This window comes from Lissotriton helveticus, chromosome 12 (assembly GCF_964261635.1).
Source record: "Lissotriton helveticus chromosome 12, aLisHel1.1, whole genome shotgun sequence".
Lineage (NCBI taxonomy): Eukaryota > Metazoa > Chordata > Amphibia > Caudata > Salamandridae > Lissotriton > Lissotriton helveticus.
Window position 1 is genome coordinate 638,968,740 of NC_136073.1, and position 26,014 is coordinate 638,994,753.

Genomic DNA, 26,014 nt, shown 5'->3' on the forward strand with positions numbered 1-26,014 from the left:
GAGGTGATGGCAACCAAGAAGACCGTCTTAAAAGAAAGAAGTCTCATGGGACACTTGTGCAAGGGCTCGAAGGGAGAACCCATCAAATAGGTCAGCACAAGATTAAAATCCCAATGAGCAATAACAAAAGGAGTAGGAGGGAATCTATTAGTGAGTCCCTTCAAAAATCTTAAAACCACAGGAGACTTAAAAAGAGAAGGCTGATCCGGCAAACAGAGAAATGCCGACAAAGCCGAAAGATACCCCTTGACCGTGGCAACTGCAAATCCTTGCTGCGCCAAAGAAAGAGCAAACTGCAAAATGTCAGACAAATGAGCCTTCAAAGGGTCAACATCTCTCTCCCTACACCAAGAGACAAATTTAGACCACCTATACGAATAAATGGACTTAGTGGAGTCACGCCTGGCAGAAAGAATGACATCCACCACATCGTGAGGGAGAGAAAAGGAATTCAAGTTGCCCCGTTCAATCTCCAGGCATGAAGGTGTAATGTCTGGAGGTGGGGGTGTAGAACCTGCCCCTCCATCTGAGAGAGGAGGTCTGCCCTGTGAGGGAGACGGAGCGGCGGGTGAGAGGAGAGGTGGAGAAGGTCTGTGTACCACACCCTTCTTGGCCAATCCGGGGTGACCAATATGACTTGGGCCCGGTCCTGGCGAATTTTCCTCAGAACCAAGGAATCATGGGTATGGGAGGAAACGCGTAAAGGAGTTGATTTTTCCAACTCAACTGAAACGCGTCCCCCAAAGCTCCTTGCATCGGAAACTGGAGACTGCAGAATGACAGGCAGTGAGCATTCTCGCGAGTGGCGAACAGGTCCACCCGAGGAGTCCCCCATATCTGAAAGATGTCGTGAACCACCTCCGGGTGAAGCCTCCACTCGTGGTCGGCAGAAAACTGCCGACTGAGACGGTCTGCACGAACGTTCAGAACTCCGGCCAGATTTGCCATCAGACAAATCTGGTGATCCTGATCCCAGGACCAGAGACGCAGAGCCTCTCTGCAGAGACACTGCGACCCTACTCCTCCCTGTTTGTTGACGTACCACATCGCAGTTGTATTGTCCGTCAGGACCTGAACCGACTGACCGCGAAGGGAAGGGAAGGGAGGAAGGCCTTGAGCGCCAAACGTATTGCCCGCAATTCTAGAAGGTTGATATGAAGCAACCTTTCCTCTGGAGACCAAAGCCCTTTGACCTCCAGGTCCCACAGATGAGCACCCCACCCGAGAGTGGATGCATCCGTTATCACTGTGGCCACTGATGGAGGAAGTTGAAAAGGCTTTCCTTGTGACAGATTGCCTTCCACACTCCACCAAGACAGATCCGCTGCAGTTTCTCTGGAGATCCTCACTGACTCCCTGAGATCTCCGTTATGCTGATACCACTGCCTGCGGAGGCACCACTGGAGTGCCCTCATGTGCCAGCGTGCATGATTGACCAACAGAATGCAAGAAGCCATCAGACCGAGCAGACGAAGGACCTTCAGGACTGGAACAACCGCTCCATTGTAGAATAAAGGAATCATTTCCTGTATGTCGTGAATCCTTTGAGGTGGAGGGAATGCACGACATACAGAAGTGTCCAGTCCTATGAACAGGTTGCGCTGGGAGGGCACCAGGTGAGACTTGGGTACATTTATCGAAAAACCCAACCTGTGCAACAACTGAGTTGTCTCTTGCAGATGATGAAGCACATTCTCCGGCGACTCCGCCTTGATCAGCCAGTCGTCTAGATAGGGGAACACAGGAATCCCCGATCTTCTGAGATGCGCAGCCACCACTGCCATCAGCTTGGTGAAGACCCGAGGCGCAGTAGTAAGCCCAAAAGGAAGGACCGCAAACTGGTAGTGTTGCGATCCCACCGTAAAACGGAGATACTTTCTGTGCGACTTCAGAATGGGGATGTGAAAATACGCATCCTGCAAGTCGATCGACACCATCCAGTCTTCTTCCATCAGCGCTTGAAGAACCTGTGCAAGTGTGAGCATTTTGAACTTCTCCTGTTTGAGATAGAGGTTCAAAATCCTGAGGTCCAGGATTGGCCAAAGCCTGCCATCCTTCTTGGGTATCAGGAAATACCGGGAGTAGCACCCCTGACCCCTTTCCTGCTCTGGAACCACCTCTATTGCACCTTTTCGGAACAGTGCCAGGACTTCTTCCTGCAGGAGAAGAAGTTGGTCCTCCGAACAAAAACCTTGGCAAGGAGGGTAATTGGGAGGGAACTCCTGAAAAGGAAGTGCATACCCATTCTCTACGAGATTGAGAACCCAAAGATCTGATGTAACCGATTCCCAATCTCGTAGAAAATGAGTAAGCCGACCCCCTACCGGACCCACATGATCCAGAATGGTGGATCTAGGGCTGCTTTGCTGATGTAGGTGGGGGTTGGGTATTATTGGAGGAAGTAGAGGAAGAGGAGACTTCACAACCACGTCCACGACCCTTCTGTCTACCTCTATAAGATTTGTACAGAGGGTTTTGCTGCTGCTGCTGTTGTTGCTGGCCTTGTCTGAAGGGACGAAAGGAGGATCTACCAAACCCTCTAAACTTCTTAGTGGTAGAACCTCTTGTCTGGAGACCCAAAGATCTTGCAGTAGCCCGGCTATCTTTGAATCTTTCCAAAGCCACATCCGCCTTCTTCCCAAAGAGGCCTGTCCCGTCAAAAGGCAAATCCATCAACGTGGATTGTACATCTGTAGAGAATTCGGAGGATTTCAGCCATGCTGCCCTTCTGGTGGCATCAGTAGAGCCCATAATCCTGGCAACAGAGTCCGCTGTGTCCATGCCACTCTGAATTACCATGTGTAGGATGAACAGGAGGGAACCCATAGACCAAGTTGGGATGGGTGTAGACTGTAAGCATAGACAATTCCCAACAGGTATCAATAGGAAGACAATTCAATGGGTGTATGCAATATGCATTACAAAAGAAAGAACAAAGGAGTCACTGTAAATTTGAGAACAAACGGGTATTATTCACCATTTAGAAAGCAAGGCAGGTCTTATGCAAAATCATACAGTTAAACAGCACTGTATACAGTAAATGGGGTGACAACCCGGTGGCACTTGGTGCAAGTGATATATACATAAATATATACAGTGAATAGTGATGGAGGTGCAAGTGCAGGGGTGAAGACAGCGTGGTCGGCGCGAAGTGACAATGGAAATAACAGAGTAATGGCTCCAGAGATTTAAGTAATAATCACTTAAAACAAGATTCAATTTCAGGAGTACAAAACACGTAGGGCGCCATAAAATTAGGCTGTGTGGTCGACGGCGTTTCGATCCTCATCAAATCGGGATCATCATCAGGACGGGGGTTGTCGGGGAAAACAGTGATATCCGCAACTGTCAAAGTCGTGCGGTCGGAAGGGCTGGATACGTGGGTCCAGAGCTGAATCTTGCGGGCGGGATGTATAAGTCTGCGGGGGTGATCTACGTCTGAATAAATCAGCGGTATTTGTCGGGGATTAGTCCGTGATGAAGCTGCAAGCAGTAAATGAGGATCGAAACGCCGTCGACCACACAGCCTAATTTTATGGCGCCCTACGTGTTTTGTACTCCTGAAATTGAATCTTGTTTTAAGTGATTATTACTTAAATCTCTGGAGCCATTACTCTGTTATTTCCATTGTCACTTCGCGCCGACCACGCTGTCTTCACCCCTGCACTTGCACCTCCATCACTATTCACTGTATATATTTATGTATATATCACTTGCACCAAGTGCCACCGGGTTGTCACCCCATTTACTGTATACAGTGCTGTTTAACTGTATGATTTTGCATAAGACCTGCCTTGCTTTCTAAATGGTGAATAATACCCGTTTGTTCTCAAATTTACAGTGACTCCTTTGTTCTTTCTTTTGTAATGCATATTGCATACACCCATTGAATTGTCTTCCTATTGATACCTGTTGGGAATTGTCTATGCTTACACTCTGAATTACCAAGCGGCTGCAGCTTGAGTATCGGAGACCACTTCATTAAAGTCCTCTGGAAGCTTAGATGACAATTGTTTCACAGAGTCCATCAATGCATGAACATATCTCCCCAAAAGGCAAGTAGCATTAGTAGACTTTAGAGCCATGCTACCCGAGGAGAAAATCTTCTTTGCAGATTGATCCAAGTTTTTAGAATCCTTGTCTGCTGGCACCTGAGGAAAAGAACCAGCAGACCTGTTAGAACAAGCGGCCTGTACTACCAGACTCTCCGGTGAAGGATGTGAAGAGAGAAACTCAGGGTCACCAGGTGCTACCCTGTAGCGTCTTGCAACAGACCTGGAAACCGCAGGAGCAGTCAACGGTCTCTTCCAGACCTCCATAATTGGATCAGTTAAAGCCTCAGTAAATGGAAGTGTAGGCTTTATAATAGATGAAGGAGAGTGTAAAACCTCTGTGAGGATGTTAGGTTTGTACTCAACAGTAGGTAAGGTCAGATTGAGTAGATCTGCAGCCTTCCTAATAACAACATGGTAGGGTGTCACGTCCTTAGATGGTGCATCAGAAACTGATGGTAAACCCCACTCAGGAGAGAGTTCCAGACCACTAGCACTATGTAGGTCTTCAAAACAGTCCCCTTGATCTAGAAGTTCACCCTCCTCTACATCAGAATCTTCATACCTCTTTTCCTCCAAGAGACGCTGAGCTCTGCGTCTCGACCATTCCATACGAACGGAAGTCGATGGATCCGGTAACGACTGCGACGGAGCCGGATCCGGCATCGAACGAGGAGCCGGTGCAGCTGGAGGACGAGACTCACGGACCGACGTGGTACCTCGATCCAAATCACGAGGTCGATCCGGAGCCGGCGAAGCCGCATGCGGAGTCGATGACCTCGGTGGAGCCGTACCGAGCCAAGGTGTATAAGGCGCCGGCATAAACTGCATAAATGGAGCTGGGGCGTAAGTTTGAGGAATGCCCAAGTTGTAAGATAATGGACCCATGGGACCAGCCGGTGCACCAGTGGGGTACAATGCCCTCGAATAAACTCCAAACATCGCATTAAGGAAATGCGAGGGGTCCTGTCCAGGACCAGGAAAAGGAGGGTACAAACCTACTGGTTGTCCTGAAGGAGGTTGTTCCGACATCGGTTCATTCTGACCCTCTTGATTTACAGGGACTACTTCCGGAGTCGGAGCTCGAGGAACTTCCTCTTCTTCTTCATGCTCCGAAGAATGATGCGACTCCGGATCCGGTTCTTGTTCCGGAATCGGGGAACCTCCAAGAGACTGCAAAGGAGAAGGAGATACGAAGTCCTTATGATGCTTACGAGACTTCTTCTTCGAATCTGAAGACTCTTTTCCAGAATGATGTCTTGAGCTATGTTTTCTCCTCTTGTGCTTTCTCTTCGAGGAGCTCGAAGCATGACCCGAAGCCGACTCGGATCCAGACCTCGACCTCTCTCTGGATATCGACCTCGCCCTGGACCTCGACCTCGAAGCCGACCTCGACCTCGAACGCGACTTCTGTCTCGACTTCGAGCGTCTGGACGTCGACCTCGAAGATCTCCCAGTCTCTCTTCCCTTTACCTTCGCAAGAAGAAGTTTTGCTTCACGTTCTCGTAACGCCTTAGGATTCATCTTGAAGCAGGATCGACAGTTTTTAACATCGTGGTCCGATCCAAGACACCATAAACAATCGTTATGCGGATCGGTAATAGACATCATACGAGCACAAGACCCGCACTGTTTGAATCCTGTCTTCCTCGACGACATTCTCAACGAAGAAGAATTACTCAAAATAGAAACAGTAACACAGAAAAGTTACTATGTGTCGCAGAAGATCCCAGAAACCGTTAGCGTCGACGACGCGGAAAAAAGGGAACTGACGTCATCACGCCGACGTGGGTCTGATAAGGAGTCGGTGACGTCAGACGGAGTCGCGCGCGATGCCGTGCTCCTGTGACGTCGTCCACGCCGGCATGCTACAAAGAGAATATTCCGAATGCTGCTTGCGCAAGGGGGATATTCACAAGGTGAGGAATCCACACAGCAGATGTATCTATCAGAAATATGAATTTACCATTGAAGAGGATTTCAAATTACAATTATGCAGACACCAAACAAGGCATCCCTACCTGCTCCAAAACAAAATAAATCACTTATTAAACAGAATTAGGTAATCCAAAGTTATCCTATGAGAGAGGTTGGCCTTGAAATAGTGAACATTGGATTTGGAAGTTTTTCACTACCTGGGCATGTAAAATGTAAAAGTATATATCCACCTTTTTAAATACAACACTCCCTGCCTTCTGGGATGTTTAGGGTCTACCTTAGAGTGACATATGCATTAAAAAGGAGGGTGGTTTTGGCCTGGCACAATGTTTATATTGGCAGTTTGAAACTGCACATACAGGCTGCTATGGCAGAGCTGAGCCATATTTTAAAGTGCAACATAACTGGGTGGCTCAATAAGTGCTGCAGGCTCACTCTTTGCATATAACTGACCAGCCATGGGTATACGGTAATTTTACTAGGGATTTACAATTAAATTAAAAATGCCATTTGGGTGTAAGACAGTTTTACCATGCTTACAAGCACTTTAGCAGATATTAGGCAAGGAGATATTAGGCCATGAGGATATGAGGCTCGAAGTCAGGGTCAATGTCCACCCCGCCCTGCTCCGGGGCTTCCTCTTGAGATAACGTCAGTGAAACCAAGGGTGCAACAAGTGCTTGTTTTCAGCTCGATACTCACCGATGGCTGGTGGATGGGCCCACCATGGCAGCAGAGAGGAAACTTCAGTCCACTTTAGCCAGGTGGCAAATTAAATCCTGCTAGCCTGCCTTCGAAAGCATGCTCACAAAGTTGTAGCCGTTTACAGATTTCAGCTTTCCAGGTGGATTGCAATCATACTGAAGAATAACTTCAGAAAATACACAAAGCAAGTTACTGTAGATGGCGAGCACAGGACGGATGACGTCACCAACAGATAATCCCTACGGTGGCCGAACGCTGTCAGACAAAATAAAGCACATGCATCCATGTTAATTCCAGCCTGTTTTGTTAGGAACGCGAGGCTGCGGGGGAGATGGTCTGCCTTTATTTAGGTATCCATGTTAATTGCAGCCCCTTCATGAGCTGCGATTAACATGGGTATTTAAACAAAAGCACTCAATCTCCCCCGCAGCCTCGCTTTACTACCAAACCATTGTATTGTTCTGATAGTAAAGCGAGGCTCTGGTGGAGATTGAGTGCTTTTGTTTAAATATCCATGTTAATCGCAGCTCGTGAAGGGGCTGCAATTAACATGGATACCTAAATAAAGGCAGACAATCTCCCCCGCAGCCTAGTGTTCCTAATAAAATATTACAACAATAGAAAAAGCACACGCAAGTGGCTAAAAAATGCTTACCTCCGCAATCTGGAAATGCCCGTTTTTCGTGCTGCGCGCCTTTTAAAAGCGGCGGCGGCGCGAATATTCTCGCAGGATGTGCCCTCTGTGCGCGCTCCACACATGGCGCGGCGCGCTCGGGGCTAGAGAAGTGCGCTGTATTGGAGATTGTAGTTGAAGCCTCTCCCACTCCGCCAATATTCGTCATTGGCTTATGTCATTGTCCTTCGTAAATGCTGGGTTATTATTAACAACCACAGGGGCAGCCCTGTACACCTGAACCAGGGGTTATCAGTGTTTCATCCAAACAGCCGTTCAAGTTATTGAATTTTTTTTTTTTACAAACAAATAGAGACAATACCTGTGCACCCATAGAAACTGAAACTCAGAAAAACAAGAAAAGGCCCTTATAAAGAAATATTTTAATAAGGTATACAAAATGTATTCAATATATAGATTAAAAAAATTGATAACATTGCGCTCAGGAGTATTTGCTGGTACACATAACATTTGTTATACAATAGAAAACCAGACAAATGGCAAACGGAAGGAATTACATAGAAAAAGCAGTTCCAGAACAACACTGAAACAACAAGACAATGCGTCCTTCATTAATTGCAGCCACAATTACATCGACGGCGTTTCGACCTTTGTCAATAATACATGGTCATCATCAGGACATAAATTTTGCTGAGCATCCAAAAGAAATTTCAAGTCACACGAGGACTCGATGTGACAGATACCAATGGTTTGGCCCTTCACCAATGCCTAATAGAATGTCTTAGTATAATGATGCGAAGTCTAAAGAGATTCATTCATAAAATTATTTTCGTTACCCCAGTGGCTGCATAAATAAATTGACACGATTAACCACGGGCAAGGAGAACTAATCTCCTCTATACTTCACTCGCACGTGGTGGCGAAAGACGTCCCCCACGTTGCATCAAAGTTCGTTATTAGGCTTGTTAGTCCCGCCTTAGTACAGTCTTGTCTTCATTTGTAACCTCCCATGAGGACTGGCCCCTTTATTTCACTTGTTACAAAGTACATCTTCTTTAGTCTGTAAGCAATATTTTCTTTAATGAGTTTCTCCTACTGCAGGAGGGTCTCTCGTGCGTAGCTGTGGCCGCTGGCTTATTTATTTAACTTGTAGCAAACGGGGAGCTCTTCAGGGGCCATGTGAGACAGCAGGGGGAATCCCAATGATGCCTTCAAGCATTTGGAATGCAATAGGTCTCACATTTGTGAGTGTTTAAGCTATTGGTATTGTAAATGATAATGCCTTTAATTTATGTTTTAAAAACAAAACATAAATAAAACGCATTGTCATTTACTATGCCAATAGCTCAAACTCACATAAATGTGAGACCTATTGCATTGCAGATGCTTGTGCATCTTGACACTGTTAAACATCCTGTAATCTATTTATGTCTCCTAGTTCTGACTCTTTGACCTCACATGTCACGTCTACGATATCGTTTTATCTGCAGACTGTATTCTGGCCTCCAAGCTGGACTGACAGTGATTGAGCTGCTTTGTAACTAACAGCCGGCGTAAAAGGCTTGTGGTCAGCGTGAAAGCAACCCTCTGTTTATTTGCAGAGGCACTTGAAGGAAGGGTGTTACGCATTCCACAATAGCATTGTTTCATAATCAGTACCCTGGTGTACTGATCACAGATGGCCAGCTCCAAGAAAGCCGGAAAGGGTTTCAGTGCAACCCCAAGATTAACCTCCCAAACGTGCACATATGCAGTGTGCAGCGATGTCAGGGCTCGGGAAGCACCTTTAGATGTGACCGGCCTTTTTGTCCACCAGAATATATCTGTCTTTCTGGCGTGGAGTTCTCCAACAGACATGCCAACATTTTAAAACTAGGAAAACTGCGATTTTGGGGGGAAAAAAATGGAACTTCATTCTCCTCATTAACATACATTAAAGAAAAGGCAATTTTAGGTGGGAAACAGCAAAAGTAAAATTACTGGCATAAAATCGGGATCTCCCGGCTGAATCCGGTCTGTTACACTTACCTTTTCCAGCTCACATGTCAAGCGCTCTGTTTGTGTCACGGTCACACATGGGAACAAGGGCAGCAGGTCCAAGACAGGCATGAAAGGGGAATGAATGAATGAACTACATCTCCCAGATTGCCTAGGGAGGATGTAGTCCCGTCTCCCTGTCTGTCTTTCTTCTCTTTTTAAACCACTTCTGCCCGGATACCGGTGCTTGTCAACTGAAAGCTGGGACGGCTTTGTCCGACATTCTGACCGGTTTAGACAACCGGTAACCGGCATTAGTGCCATAGCGAAGAAAAGGAAGGCGGGCAGCATTCCAGTTACCTCACACCAGGCTAGTAAAGTGCCAAAAACTAGAGGTACCCAGGGGAGGAAGGGCTGCATGCCAGAGTCTGTTATCCCAAGCACACTTAGTTTAACAAGTGTTAACTCACCGGGTTCTTCTAGGCAGGTGCAGTCAGACCTTGAAGATTACACAGTAGCAAAAATTGAAGAGAAATTATTGTCCATACTCAAACCTATTTGTACCAAACTTGAGGAAATAGATTGTAGACTGAGTAAAATTGAGAACCAACTATTTTTGCCTCAAGATATCCCGGCAGGGGGTGGGCTAATCGGGTCCATTGATCGGACTGGGGAATCAGTCATTGTGCAAAATAAACCACCTGGGGGGTCTGGAAGAGGGCAAAACACTGACACTAAAGCCTCCCCAGTAGAGAGAAGCTCTATGGATGCCCCACATGTTAACATGAGTAAAGGGCCCGATCTAAGCAAGGACACATATCGCGGAGCAGTCCGGGGAATACATTATCGACAAAATAGAGCAAACCAGTTTAATCTACCCCCTGAGGCCACTCCTTACACTGTTATCTTATCAAATGTCCCCCCGTTGCAATCAGGAACGGAGGAACATTGAACCTCCCTTAGAAATAAGGCCCTCCATCACCTGGATAATCTAACTGGGCTTGGTAGCTATTTGTTTAGAGAATTCAAAATGACCCGCAGAATTGCCTGGATAGGGGACTCTGTGAAAATCAACAGAGGGGATTGTGTGATAGCAAATTTTGGTTCCCCGCAAATTGTCAAATTGATCCTTGAGAGGGCTGGGACTAGGAACCTAAGTGGTGTAGGCATTAACATTTTATCCTTGGGGTTCTTCTATCGAAACACTTTACCAACTGAAAGAGGCAGGGTTGAGCCAATAGATAGAGTACAAAGCCAGAGCTCAAACGAGTTTAATGTTCCCACATACAATAGATTTGAGACATTCTCTAATCTAGAGGAGATAGATTGACTGGGCCCTTCAGTATTAACGAAGACCATTATAGATAGTGGGCCAGCCACTAATAAGGAAATTTTAGTATCAGGTACCCCAATAAGGAGTATTTATGTAGGGACAAGGATACTTAGCTGGAATATTGCAGGGCTAAATAATAAGTCCGAGGATGCCAGGTGGAGGGCCTGTTTGACTGAGTCTGATATCATTGGGCTGCAGGAAACCTGGGACACCAATAATCTTTTTTATCTAGATGGCTATACAACTTACTTGTCACCCACAATAGCTTCTTTCATGGGGTGGGCTAAGGGCGGGTTACCGACCCTGATCTCCTTGAAAATCGAGGGTACTCATACTAAAGTAGAGACTGGTACACCTTATTGTCTGGCAGTACAAATTATGACCAGGGATGCTGGCATTTGGCTTATTGTTAATTTCCATAACTCCTTTGAAAGATCTTTTTTTAACGAACATTTAGTCAGACTACATGATTTTCTGGAATCATATAGCAAGAAAAACACAAATTGTTATTCGGTTTTCTTGTTGGGTGATTTTAATGTTCATTGTTGTAAAGAAAATTGTCATGTTTGGGATAGTGTAGGACCGGCCGACCAAGAAAATATACATTTTGAGCACTCACCACAGGGACTTTATCTGGAGGAATTGATGGCAGAAAATGACCTGATTTATCCAAGTCAACCGATGGGGGTCCGACAGTTCCAACTTTTAAGGGCAAGGGCACTGGGTCAATTATTGATTATATTTTTGTAAGCACTGTACTGGCCGATAGGGTAAGTGGGTACATCGTATCTTGGTCTACGTTCAGTGATTACAATCCCGTTACACTGACCCTGATGGATGACTTAAAAAAACAAGAAAAAATCACAAGAACAGTGGGTAACCTAGATATATGGCCCACAGACCAAGCCTGCCGAATAAAATGGTGCCGGGTGATACCCCAGGAGTTCCATGCTAATTTAATGGCTGAGGCCGGTCATGAGATGTCTATTTGTCTGAAAGAGGGCAATGTGGATAAGGACGTCCTGGTGGCATACTCTAAAATCTGTGCCCAGATTCATATGGACCTCAAACGGCCATGCAAAAGTCAGGACGCGGTAGGAGAGAGATGGTTTGACCATAACTGCTCTGTAGCCCATCGGAAGCTGTTGGTCGCATTGAAATCCATCCCACCGGATAAACCATTTATAGCTGTAATAAGGAAAATGTATAAATCAGCCCTAATGAACCGAAAAAGGGAAATTAGGGAGGAGGCCTGGAACGAGCTCTTATCTACTGACATTATCAAAAACAGTGGTAGATTTTGGGCAGTGGTTAATAGGCCCTTCTTCCAGGACTCCTTTAATAGTCAGCTTGACTGTGGCATCCAGGAGCAGACTTGGCACAATCATTTCAAACTAGTTTATGATCGGGAAGATACTTGTGTTAACCCTGACTTCAGGACTAAGGAATACACTTTATCTTTTACAGAGTTGGAGGTGTCAGAGGCAATAAAACAGATGACGAGCAATAAGGCCCCGGGACCAGATGGCGGGCCGGCAGATCTCTTTAAGTCCGACATTAAGACACGGTCTAAAATATTGTATAATGTTTTTATCAAGGCCTGTCAATCGGGTCTGCCTAACACGTGGTCGGAGTCCATAACAGTACCGATTTTTTAAAAAGGCAACAGAGGGGATCCTAGTTGTTATCGCCCTATTTCCCTTATTGATTCTGCAGTTAAGGTACTTAGAAGGGTGGTACTTAGTCAACTTACGGGATGGCTTGTGGAAACGAAAACACTCTCAGACCTGCAGTATGGTTTTAGGAAGGGCAGGGCCACGTCGGATCAATGCCTCAACCTACACCTATTGATTGGGAAATATACAGTTGCCAAGAAAGGTGCATTTTATTTGGCCTTTATGGACCTGTTGTCGGCCTTTGACCGAGTGAACAGGTCCAAACTATGGGTTATGCTCCAGAACTTAGGAGTTGACAATAATATTGTCTATTTCCTTGCAGACCTCCATAGGGATTTATCAGCCACCATAGGTACGACCAGATGGGTAATCGCACTAAAGGAATACATATTGCCAACGGTGTTAGGCAGGGGTGCATCTTGGCCGCTTTACTTTTTACCCTTTATATTAACAACCTGGATTCCGTCTTATGTGCAGCATGTAAAGATATTCCTCGTGTTGGGAAACTTCTTATCCCGGCACTCGTCTATGCGGATGATGCCGCACTTCTATCAAGAACTGCGGTAGGGTTACAATTACTTTTAAATTCTTTCGCGGCCTTCATGAAATCCTTAGATCTTAGTGTTAACTTTTCTAAGTCCCACATAACGGCAATTGGTTGTAGAACAACAAGGGTCAAAACATTTCATTGCGAGGGGAACGTATTATCAAGGGTATTTACGTTTCCGTATTTAGGAATTCTATTTGATGACAAGGGCTCCTGGGCACCTCAAATCCAAGCAAAAAGAAATGTCCTGGCCAGAGCTATGTCTGCTGTTTTAGGCTTTGCTCGTAAAATGGGAGCTAAACCAATGCAAGCTCTCCTGAAAATATACAGAGCTAAAGGAGTCTCCCTCGCAATGTATGGTGCCGATATATGGGGAATCAGGAACATGAAGGCCATTCAGGTGGTTGAAGACAAGTTTCTTAGGAACAGTTTAACTGTCCCGCAATCCACAGCTGGCTATATTGTTCATCAGTAATGTGGAGCTGGCTTTGTGGAAGACTCAATTGCCATGGCACCTCTTTTAAAATGGATCATGACCTGGCTGAACCCTGAACTAGAGCTAAATCAAGAAATTTTAAAAGATTGCTTGGCTCTTGATCATGGGAACCGTATCCCCTGGCTTAAATATGTCCACAACTTGTCAGTAAAACTGGGCAGACCTGAGATATATAGTTCGCCTGAAAAATTGTTGAAGGGGACGTCAAATGGGTCAAAGATTCATATTTACGAATGGCCTTCATGGCCAGAGAAGAAAGGGAGTTGGTAAAGCCAACAGTAAGGGCTCATCAACTGCGGAAGACTACCCTGACTATGGAACCGTATTTGGATATTGTCACAAACCCCAAACATCGATTCCTACTGGTTAGATTCAGATTGAATCAATTTCATTTTCTTCTTGCAGAATCACCAGATTGGAAGAGGGTGGAAGATTTGGGGGTTTGTTCTTGCGATGATTTTTCTGTTCACTGTGCATTTTATTTTCTTCTGCGAGCACCTTACTGGCATTCGGAAGCGTTTTATCCTTCCAATTTTAGCTAACAAAGGCTTTCTGCAAGTTAAGCCAGCTCTCCTCTACTTGCAGTTATTATCAAATGTGTGGGAAATTTTTAATGTTGTTAGTTTCCTTACTGTGGCCGTAAGAACCATGAGGAAAATAAGTCATGTCTAAACTGTCCAAACATATCAATCAGAATTAATTGATGTTATGGTTGTGGTCTTATGCAATTCACCCAATATGTTTTTTTTATCTGTACTGTGTATTTAAATATTTGTATATTTCCAATATTTTTATATGTAAATCATGGCTTTTTAACTTTTTGGCACAATGTGTTTTTTATTATGCTTTTATGGTTTTAATATAAACCGAATAAAGTGATTTGACTGACTGACTGACTGTATGGATGAATATGCCAAGTTACATCTTTGTAAATGTAAGAGGTAGCAAATTATATTCTGGATGGAAGCATCCAGGGGATCAATTTGGTTATTGTTGCAAATAAATGGCAAATCTCTTCCATTTAGCAGCATAACAAGCTCTGGTAGTAGGTCTCCTGGCCTCTTTAATGATGTTCATTCAGTCTGGTGGTAGGTTAAGATAACCAAACTCTAAGACTTCAGGAGCCAGATCCCCAAATTCAGTTGATTTGGGTCTGGATGTCAGATGTTTCCATGGTTCTGCGTTAGCAGGGATGGAGTAAGTTTTTAACTTTTGGTGTGGACTAGAGAGAGTTCTAGCAGTGTGGTGAACCACAGGTGGCGTGCCCATGTAGGAGCTACCAGGATTAATTTTAGAGACTGTTGTCTGAGCTTGCGTACTACTAATGGTATTAGTGATATTGGCGGAAAAGCATACGCAAATCTGCCTGACCAGTTCATCCATATTGCATTGCCCTTGGACAGCGGGTGTGAAAACCTGGCAGCGAAGGTTGGGCATTTTGCATTTTTGTGTGTGGCGAACAGATCTATGTCTGGATGACCCCACTTGTGGAAGAATGGTTGAAGAACTTGTGGATGTAGTTCCCATTCGTGAATTTGTTGTGACTTCCGACTCAACATATCTGCTATCTGATTGTGAACTCCTGGAAGGTACTCTGCAAACAGATATATGTTTTGTGGAATGGCCCATCTCCAAATGTTCTGTGCGAGCTGGGACAGTTGTAGAGAGTGTCCCCCCCCCTGTTTTTGTATATAATACATGGCTGTCATATGTTGTCCGTCCGGATTAAGACAGCTTTGTTCTGTTCTTGTACTTGGAATGTTTTGAGTGCTCACTCCCTCATTCTATAATCAAAATAAGGGTCTTGGGTACAATACTCAGAGGCAGGATGGTTATCACGGTTCCCTTTCTCATCATCAGCAGTATAACTACGCAACTCCAACATCCTGTTACCAGAACCCTGGTTTCTGCCCTCCTACCCAGAGGCAGAATGATGGTATTAGACCCCCTTTGTTTCTACATGGTGATTATCCCTGGCCTACCTATAACCGCTTTGCAGCATTAGCGGGTATGGAAGGAGTCGATTGACTCGGTTCTGGGGACACAGTAGATAGTGATGTTGTTGAACCACAAAAGGGCCCCTGCACACCCGTAAAGTCAATTATAACTTGCAATGTGCACGTCCCCCCCTTAATTCACACTTGCTCACAAAATTTAGCGATTGATTGTGTAAACATAGACAAGGGGCATCCTCCTCACGCACAAGTTCTAGACAGGGGAGAGAGCAGGGGGAAGGTGGCTAATGAGGCAGTTGGACTTGTGTCTTGGAACATCGCTGGTTTGGCTACTAAAATTTCCAATAATGAATGGCGACCGTATGTGCAGACATTTTCCGTAATCTGTTTACAGGAAACTTGGGCAGTTGATAACAGTAAATTACACTTACAAGGGTATACATTTTTTTTGTCCCAACTAGGAAATCTAGCTCAGGCAGGGCCATGGGCAGGTTATCAGTATATGTGGATCTGAACCTCCCTGGCATATGGTCAACTGTAAATTGTAATTCTCACAATATCCAAGAGGTGCGGCTCAAAGGTAAAGATTTGAATTTGACTATATTGAATGTGTACAACCATGTGACGGGTGGGGGAGGCAATAAATTGATATGGGAACTGGAGTATAGACTGCACCAAGATTCCACTTGTAAAACTAAATCCCACGTTCAAAACAGCCTAGTCATGGGTGATTTTAACTGTCACCTCTGCCCAGACCTTTTCCCAATAGATGCAACATGGTCACGATGCCCACTGGATAACGGAGCTCATTTTGAGCACACTGCAGATGGTGATGCCTTAACTAAATTTTTATTAAATCAGGATCTGGTCCATACAATGGATATGGTGCATATACCAAAGGACGAGACCCTGCCGCCGACTTTTAAGGGCAGAGGATGCTCAACGTACATTGATTACATTTTTTCCTCAAGGGCTTTTACTAATAGAATCTCCAGGGTGGGCATTGAATGGAACCCGTTTAGTGATCACAATCCTTTGGTGTTAGACATATTGCACCTGCCCGTCCCAATTCGGGAAAAGCTTGTAGCGACATCCGAGAGGGTTACTGACCAGGGCAGACGCCTAAGGTGGGATAAAATTGACGGGGAAAAGTTCTATGAGGCATTGATGGAGAAGGGGAAAAAAGCTTTTGAGGCATGTTTAGATGGGACAATTGTAGGGAGGGAGCTACTCACAGCTTTTGCAAATATAGCACATCTGGTAGATGGGATGTTAAAGACCAGTGCCAAGGTAAAAGAGTCAGGCAGCCAGCCGCGATGGTTTGACCGAGACTGTTCTAAAGCCCTGAGGGAGCTTAAAGAAAGTCTTAAAATTAAGCCCAGGGACGTCATCAAGGTTGCGTCCTGTAGGAAAAAATACAATAGCGAGCTGTGCAGAAGGAAGAAGGCATTACAAGCAGAAGGATGGGCGGACCTTAGAGAAGCGGGGGAAAAGAGGGATATGACTGAATTTTGGAAAATTATAAATAGACCTACTTTCCAGGACGATCTGGCCCCAAAATTAGGAACATATATCATGCCTGATAGGTGGATTTCTCACTATGGGAGTCTATATAACCATGAAATAGACATACAGCACAAAATAGGGAACGCCGACAATGGTCAGCTTGTAGTTTTCTCTTTAAAAGAAATCAAGGCTGGGATAGAGGGGCTGTCTAAGAATAAAGCCCCTGGCCCGGATGGAATCCCGCCTGATTTGTTCCTTAGCTCGGTGGAATTATGGGCCCCCATAATGACGAGAGTCATTAACACCGCAATTCACTTCGGTTTACCACCCTCCTGGTCAACTGCTATTATTGTCCCCATCTTTAAAAAGGGTAACAGGGATGACCCACAATGTTATCGCCCGATCTCCCTCATCGATGTATCCGCTAAAATCCTGGGTAGGGGGATTTTAAACCGGTTGTCTGAGTGGACAGAAGCAAATAACTTAATCGCAGACGTACAGTACGGTTTTAGGATGGGCCGCTCCACGAGCGATCAATGCTTGAACCTCTACATGATAGCTGCTAAATACATTGTGACCAGTGATGAATCCCTGTACATGGGGTTCATGGATCTGGCAGCTGCTTTTGACCATGTTAACAGAGGCAAGCTTTGGAATATGATGTCCTGTATGGGGATAGAGGTAGGCCTTATTAACATTTTGAGGGAATTGCACAGTAATACCTCAGCGCAAGTTAGGTATAACATTGGGGGTGGCTGCACTGATTCTTTCCAATGCAGAAGCGGGGTACGCCAAGGCTGCATTCTGGCGCCTTTTTTATTTTCCCTTTATATTAACAACCAAGAACAGCACCTCTCACAGTTGGGATCTGATTGTCCACGGGTAGAGTCGCGTCATCTTCCCGTGCTACTTTACGCAGATGACGCGGTCCTCCTCGGACGCACACCTAAGAGTTTACAGATTTTAATTGATGGTTTTGTTTCCTTTATGGGTTCATTAGACCTCTCTGTCAACTTGGGTAAATCCTATGTTTTATGTGCCGGGAAAAAACCCTCTAGGAAATGTACATTCATGATAGGGAGTCACAAGATGGAGACAGTCAAATCATTCTCATATCTGGGCTTACTATTTGATGAGTCACTAAAATTTAAGCCCTGATAGAGGATCGCTGCCGCAAGATGAACATGGCTAATGGGGCAATTGCTGGTTATGGTCGAAGGTTGGGGAGGTGGTGCCCCGAACAGGTAATGATCCTGTATAACTCAATGTGCTGCTCTAAAGTCGCCTACGGGGCAGAGGTGTGGGGCTTTGTAAATATTTGCCAACTGCAGCGGGAGTTGAATAAACATCTGTGCTCCGTCCTGAAAGCCCCACACAATCTACCAGCCGCAATAGCACACAGGGAGTTAGGGATCCCCTACCTTGAAGATTTAATGCAAGTTAGGCCAATTTGAGCCTGGCTTAAAACCTGGATAAATCCGGAGGCTAGCCTAAGCAGGGAAATACTGAAGGACTGCTTGGGCAGAGAAAAATGATCGAGAATCCCGTGGCTCAGCTATGTAAAATCTGTATTGGCAAATTTGGGCCTAGGGAAACTCTTCACTGAACCGTCAGCGATCACCACCCAGCATAAGACAATTGTCAAAACAGCGTTCTTTGCACATAAAGTCGCTCAGAAGACAGAACAAGAAAGGGCTAAGACCACCGTGTGCGCATATAACCTCGTAAAGATTACAGAGGGAATGGAACCGTACCTGTATTTGTTACACAACGCCCAGGAAAGGTTTTTAATGACCCGTTTTAGGCTCAATTTTTTACCATATTTATTGGGATCACCATTAGGGTATTCATCCACCATTGAGCAGAAGGGAACCTGCGGCTGCGACAATAGGTCTCCGCAGGATTCCCTTCATTTTGTATTGTTATGTTCATTTTATTCTGAACCCAGACGTAGATTCTTGGTAGATATTTTGAAAAAATCTAACATAAAATGTGCTAAAGAAGCTCTGATTTTTTTTAAACAGGCGTCGGACCCCCTGACATTGTGCGGCATCATCAATTTTATTAAAGTAGCTGTTCGTTTAAGAGCAACCAGGGGGGGGGGGGGGGAAATGTGAGATTCCTGTGATTGTTTTTAATGGATTATAATGTTTCATTTAACTCACAAATGTATCGAATGTATATCTGAACTTTTATGGTGATTTTTAATCATCGAATAAAGATTATAAATTGAATTGAAATTGAGTGCTAAGAATATTGCTAACAGCTCTAGATGGTTGATATGCAACAATTTTTGTTGACTGTTCCATTGTCCTTGAGTTGTATGATGTAGGAGATGGACTTTCCATCCTGTGAGAGATGCGTCTGCTGTGAGCACTAGTTGTGGGACAGGTTCCAGGAACAGCCGCCCTTTTGTCAAGTTTTTGGTGTTCCACCACTGCAGAGAGCGATGTATGCGGCTGTCTACCAACTCCAGGTCTGTTAGTTGACCTTGAGCCTCGTTCCACTGTTGTGCTAGACATTCTTGTAATGGACGCATTTGCAGTCTTGCATATGGCACTATGAAAATGCAAGATGCCATCATGCCTATTAGTCTCATGAACACTCTGGCTTGCAGAGATTGTTGGGGTTGAAAGGCTGTGACTAAGGCTTGAATGCTCTGTATCCTTGGGGAACTGGGATACGCTAGAGCTGTGGACTTGTTTATTGTAGCCCCTAGATACTGATGTATATGAGAGGGTTGCAGGTGCAACTTGGTGTAGTTGATTGTGAACCCTAAGTCGTGCAATGTTTGAATTGTCTGATGTGTGTGTTGGACACACTGATTGAATGACTTGCCCTTTATGAGCCAATCGTCTAGATAAGGGAAGACATGTATATGTTGTCTCCGGAGATGTGCTGCTACTACTGCTAGGCACTTTGTGAATACCCGTGGTGCCGTTGTCACTCCGAATGGAAGGACTTTGAACTGGTAATGTAGCCCTTCCAGTACAAACCTTAAATACTTTCTGTGAGCAGGATGTATAGGAATGTGGAAGTAGGCGTCCTTTAGATCTAGTGTTGTAAGGAAATCGCCTTGTTGCAGCAGTGGGAGCACTTGTTGTAAAGTGATCATATGAAAATTATCTGATTGTATGTAATGATTGAGGGGCCTGAGGTCGAGAATTGGTCTTAGTGTCCCGTCCTTTTTGGGAATTAGAAAATACAGCGAATAAACCCCTGTTCCTTGTTCTTGTAAAGGAACTATTTGTATTACGTCCTTCTGTAGAAGTTACAGAACTTGTTTGAGCAGAGTGAGGTGTTCTAAAGACATTGGACGCTGCCTAGGTGGTATGTGTGGAGGGGTTGCTTTAAGTTCTAGGCAGTAGCCATACAGGATAATCTGTCTTACCCACTTGTCTGTTGTGATGGAGTTCCAGATATGCAGGAATTGTGTTAGTCTGCCCCCCACAGGAGTGGAATGCTGTTGGGGGAGCAGAGGGAAGTCACTGTTTTGTGGTGGAAGAGGTTTGATTATTGTTGTTACCCTGACCTCTTCCTTCGTTGTTATTCCCTCTATATCCTCCTTTAAAATATCCCTTTTTTTAGAGGATGTTTGTGTGTTAGATTTGAAGGATGTTGTATTGTCTGCTCCAGTCTGTTTGGAGCCTCCTCTGTAAAAGGACGACAAAAAGAACTTTTATCTTGTGTGGACTGTAAAGCCCCCATGGATTTGGCAGTGTCTGTATCCTTCTTCATCTTTTCAAGTGCTGTGTCTACTTCTGGTCCAAACAATTGGTTTTGATTAAATGGTTGATTTAAAATGGTAGTTTGCACTTCCTGTTTAAATCCTGAAATGCGTAGCCACGCATGTCTCCTAAGTATGACATTAGTATATACAGCACTAGATGCAGTGTCTGCTACATCATTAGAAATTAGCTTGCCTTCTTGTATAAGGTCGCCTGCCTGTGTTTTATATTGGTCAGGTAGATGTTCTAGTAGTTTCTCTAAGTGATCATAATGAGCCCTATCATTTCGTGAAAGGAGGGCTTGTGTGTTAGCTATGCACCATATGTTGGTAGCTTGCGCAGCTATTTTTTTGCCTGAAGCATCTATGACCATGGATTCTTTGTCAGGTGGGGGTGCCTCACCTGAAGTTTGTGAGTTTGCCCTTTTTCTAGCATTTGACACAACTAGTGAATCTAATTGTAGCTGTCCTTTAATGTAGGTTGGATCTGCAGGTGCAGGCCTATATTTTTTCTCAATTCTAGGGTTTAGGATCCTAGTACGCACAGGGTCTTTAAATATCCCTGGAGCATGTTTGATGACCCCTTTAATCATGGGAAGAATTTGAACAGACCTTTGCGATTGTTCGAATGTGTCTAACAGAAAATCTTCTTCTGCCTCATCAGAATGAATAGTGACCCCATGGTAAATGGCAGCTCTGTTCAACAGGTGACCAAAACCAATGTTATCTTCAGGGGGAGAAGGTTTTGATGGGTATGACTGTGGGTCAGGAATATCTGGCACATCCCGTGGGTTTGGGTACTCCCAGTCTGTATCATCTATAGGGTATGGGAAACGCTCATCTGTGTCTATCCCTCTTCCTAAACTATACTCATCATCATTTTGAGGTGAGTGTGGAGATAAAAGATGAGAATGTGGAGGAGATCTCTGTGGTGAATTGTTAAGAGGAACAGGGGATGAAGGAGAAGGAAGTATAGGAGAAGAAGGGTGCATAGGAGATGTGGCAGAGTCCTTCTTGGCAGGAACTACTGGTGTGGGTGGTGCATCTGCTTTCCTCTTCTTTGTGTGGTGTAGTGGATACATGACCTGTCTTTGGGTCAATGTAGATCTTCTTTTGCAGAGGATCTGGTTGAAAAAGGTCTTCTCGTTGTGGAACCTTTGTTGGTGCCGATTTCTTCGGTTCCGGACGAGGTTGCTGTCTGTCTTTAGCCTTAGGCGGTGTTACAATGTCCTTTGGCGTAGTTTTCGGCACTGAATGTGTTGTTTTCGGTGTGGTAGGCTGTTTCGAGGGCTTGAACGCGTCGGAATCAGGCCTTGTCGATTTTGGTACCGAAGACAATGGTTTCGGAGTGGAAGCTGGTCTCGTCGGCTTCGAGGCGTCGGACGCTGGCTTCATACCTTTGTCTTTAGAAGTCGACTGTTTCGGAGCCGAGACTTCTTTCAGTTTCGGTGCCGAGTGAATTTGTAGGATCGGCACGTGCGGCTTGCTCGGTAACGAGCTACCGGAGGGCTTAATGACTTTCTTCGGAGCCGGGCTCGATGGCGGGGCTGTCAAAGTGGTTTTTCGGTCGCGACTGGGCCCCGGAGGTGGAGTGTTGGCCTTTGCCTTCGATCTGGGTGCTGTATGTGGTGCAGGGGCAGTAGTACTCAGGTACTGACCCGATGGTATGGAGTCATCCGAGTCGCCTGCCTCTAAAATGATTTGGAGATCATCGGAATCTTCTTCGGGAACGAGCGGAACCTCCTCGTCGAAGATATCCACCGGTTCCGGAGCTGATCTCTGCATGTCGCGTCGACGGGCCCTCCGATCTCGGATGGTTTTCTTGGATCGAACGGACACGCAGGCTGTACAGCTGGATTTGTCGTGTTCTGGCGATAAGCGCAGGTCGCAGACCTCGTGGTGGTCACTGTGTGGAAACTTAGCTCCACACCAGGGGCATCTCTTGAACGGCGTCATTTCCATGAGGTTTAGGCCTCACGGCGTGGATAGGCCCAACGGCCCGCGTCGATGACCGGAATTGAGCAGATGGAGTCGAAACGATGTTAGTCGATATCGAAAGTAGTTTGATAAGTATTTAGTCTATTTCTAGCCAGAGCGTAAAACTTTCATCCGAACCCAGTGGCAGAAAAAAAATAATCCAAAGATGGAGCCGATGCCCATGTGCACTATCCTCCAAGGGAGGAGTCCCCTATCTCGTGACTACAAAGACTTCTTCCAAGATGACAACAACATGCAATCATCCGAGCCCAGCACCAGGTGGCGATCTAATGCTAAGTGTAGTATCTGCAGCTCATATGCCACGAACACAAAGTTTTGGCCGCAATCTAATCTCAGAATCAAAAACAAGCTTATAAATGCTCCAAGTTAAGCATCTTTTACAGACTGCTGGAGAAGTTGGGAAAAGATAGACTTAGCTGCGATCTGGTAAGACAGGTGTTGGCCTGCATAGAGCCGACGATGTTGATTCCAGCTGGAGGAAGAAGGCCAGGGACACAGTTTTAAGAAAAGGCAGCGTTTTCGCTCTGGTAACCAATTTAAGCAGGGGAGAGGCTGGATGAATCACCCATCAGATCTCTTCTCTAGGAACTAGAAGGGACTCCGGCAACCTTTTCAAGTATATTAAGCTCTCTTGCCATTACCTCAGCAGACGCACTCATATCCTGGACTATGTCCTGATGTCTCCTCTCTGCTCTTTACAGGGTGTAGGGGAAGGCAGTCTATTAACAACTCTTCTATCCAAAGTAGTTAGAGCACAGATGATAAAACTATTTTAGAACTGAAATATAGATTCTGGATTAAAGTTCTAGGTAAGGGAATTAAAGTAGAAAGGGGAGTCTTGTGAAGAAAAAAACAAGGCCCAGGGAAACACATCACACTGTGATTTTTATCAAGTACTATAGACCTAGACTGAAATCTGCTCGATGTGTAGGTCAGAGAATTATGTTTTCCTGTTTTGTATCCTCGAAAGAGAATAATTGCCCACTGTGATAAAGAAACCACTGGTATACTTGCTAATGAAAATCAACACAGAGCTGTTCAAGAGGCGGATGGTGGATTCTCCTCAAAGATAGTCTTAAGAGGAGGTTTATGACCCTCCAGATGGCGTTTAAGTGACAAGCAATTTTTTAAGGTCTTGAAGACTACAATAAGTTGACTCAATCTGAGGAGCTCAGGTCCCCAGCCACAACATTCTTGAGACAACAAATTAAATGACCTTCCTTGTCATTCCAGGTTTTTGCAGCGAAAAAACAGCACATCTTGCAATCTTTAGGCTTTTTATCATGGTTAAGGCAATATTGAATGTCAGTGTCCGGGTCACCCAGAACGAACCTTTTCTATCCACTTGAGCCACAAGCTTAAAATAAGGCTTTCATCTGCAAGTCAGCCATTCTCTGAAAAGAAAAGTGATGCATCTCTGAGCAAAGATGAGAGAGGGATTCGCTTCCACAAAACATGTAGTAGAAATCTGAAGTATAGTGGTGTCTGCGGGGAGTGGAGATCAGTTCCCAATCACGTTACTGGTTGAGGCTGGGTATTTTGCAATGAGCCAATCGTGCTTTCCTCTCTCACCATAAGGAACTCTTTACTACTCCTGTCTGTAGGAGTAATTGTAACACCTCTGATTTTTAAAAAAGAAATGCATTTATCTTGTGGGTGCTACATTTCTTAGGTGTGTGATGTCTTCAATTAGAAGTTCTCCCACAGTGTCTCACTCTCAGATTTGGTCCAGAATCTTCAAAGCCTCCAAGGAATGCAGACTTCAGGCTTTTAAGTCTTCACCGTAAGTTATTCAAGATACGTATGTTCAACACTCATATGTGAAGCTCAATAAAAGCAAAATCATGGACTTGTTCACCACATCAGTACAGTAGTATATGGTTCACCATAACATGGTAAAATGCAGTTGCTTACATATTATTCTTAAACATGGATTTAAGTCTACTAGAGTCTTCAATATCAGATTTTCGTAGTGATCTCATACTAATGGAAAGTATTCGCTCAAAATCAGGACTCTCCAGTGTCTTAAAGAGCAATTGCCAGAAAGCTCTCAGGCAGTCTGGGTTTAACAGAGGCATTATGGACACTGCTATGTTATGTGCACTTGGAAAGCGCACTATCACAAGCAAGCGTGTCCTGTGTGAATTTACAACATCAAGTGGTTTAAGAATACGTAGCAAACTTACCTAATGAGTTCAGGACTCCATGTATCTCCATCATTACATGTCTGAAGAGCTCCTTCTGCCATTCCTCCAAAAGTGCCCACTCGTCTTCAGAGAAACAGGCTGCAACATCCTTGAATGTAATGGAGACCTGGAGAAAAAATTGGAGGTTCAGATTTATTACTGATGTCATCTCCAAGGCAAATGAGATGAGGTATAATGAAGGGATAACATGTAGAAATATAGATCTACTTATTTAAATCATAAATCATGTATCTCTCTTGAATGTTCGGATAACTGTGCCAATTCACAGAGACCAAAATATAGGTTTATCTATAAGTGAGTGAGTATCCGATTAAGAATCAGTGGTAATGAAAGGCCACACCATCAAATGATTCAAATCTGGAAGAGAACAAAACAACGTATAATGAAGTAGAATATTAACTCCAGTAAACCAACCTTTTTAGAGGCATAATTATATTACTTAAATAACGTGGATACCACAGATCATTTCTATTTGCTATCCAGCTTAAGGTAGGAACTACATTTCCAAGGGGGAGAAGCACTGGCAAAGCTTATAGCTCTCACCTATGCTAGTGCTATTGGCTTTCACAACGTCTTTTAGCCAGGTGTTGTGTAGCAAGGCTACAAATAGCTCTTTTTCCATATGTTGCACACAACATGGCCAACATGACCAAAACGTTGTGAAAAGACATTGTCAAAGCCAATAGCTATCGTTGGGGCAAGACTACTGGCTATGGTAAGGCTTGTGTTATCAGGAGATGTGTTTAACATGGAAGGTGTGTGCATACTGCTGTTATGCCCTGGAAAGTCTGACTTGTCTCCAGCTGCCTGGAGTAGTCACTATGCCAGTCTAATATAAAAGGTGATCAACCTGTGTGAACCCAAGTAGGCCAAAGCCTTGCTTCTCAGTGCGGAGTATGAAATCAAAGGCATGGTCCAATAAGTCAAAGGCATGGTCCAATAAGCCTAGCTTGCGTTCTGCAGCTACCTTGCAGTGTCGTCCTTGCGCCCCACAGCCAGGGCAGCAGCCAGAATAAGGATGGAAACCACGTAGGGGCAGTGCTCACAGAAGAGAGACAAGCAGAAACTTGGTCTTAAGCTAGGCTGCCAGTGCTTACTTCACTCACAAGAACATCTCACATTTATATGAGACTGTCTATTAATTTCCCTTCATCAGCTCAACAGAGAGAACCTAATCCGGAATTAATATAATAATTAATTTGTCACATTTTAAAGCTACGAATTTTATATATAGACATAGCTAGTTGAATGTACTCGAGGTAC

The 26,014-nt window shown here is 44.8% G+C and overlaps 1 protein-coding gene across 3 annotated transcripts in view; it reads right to left on the reverse strand.

The window, feature by feature from the left end:
- The window catches only part of LOC144799718 (uncharacterized), a 208,890-nt gene that overhangs the window by 92,224 nt on the left and 90,652 nt on the right, over nt 1-26,014 (reverse strand). For all 3 annotated transcript variants that reach the window (XM_078671224.1, XM_078671226.1, XM_078671225.1), the window contains exon 3: nt 24,731-24,857. In XM_078671224.1, the coding sequence (XP_078527350.1) occupies nt 24,731-24,857 (127 nt within the window). The remainder of the gene's footprint in view (nt 1-24,730; nt 24,858-26,014) is intronic.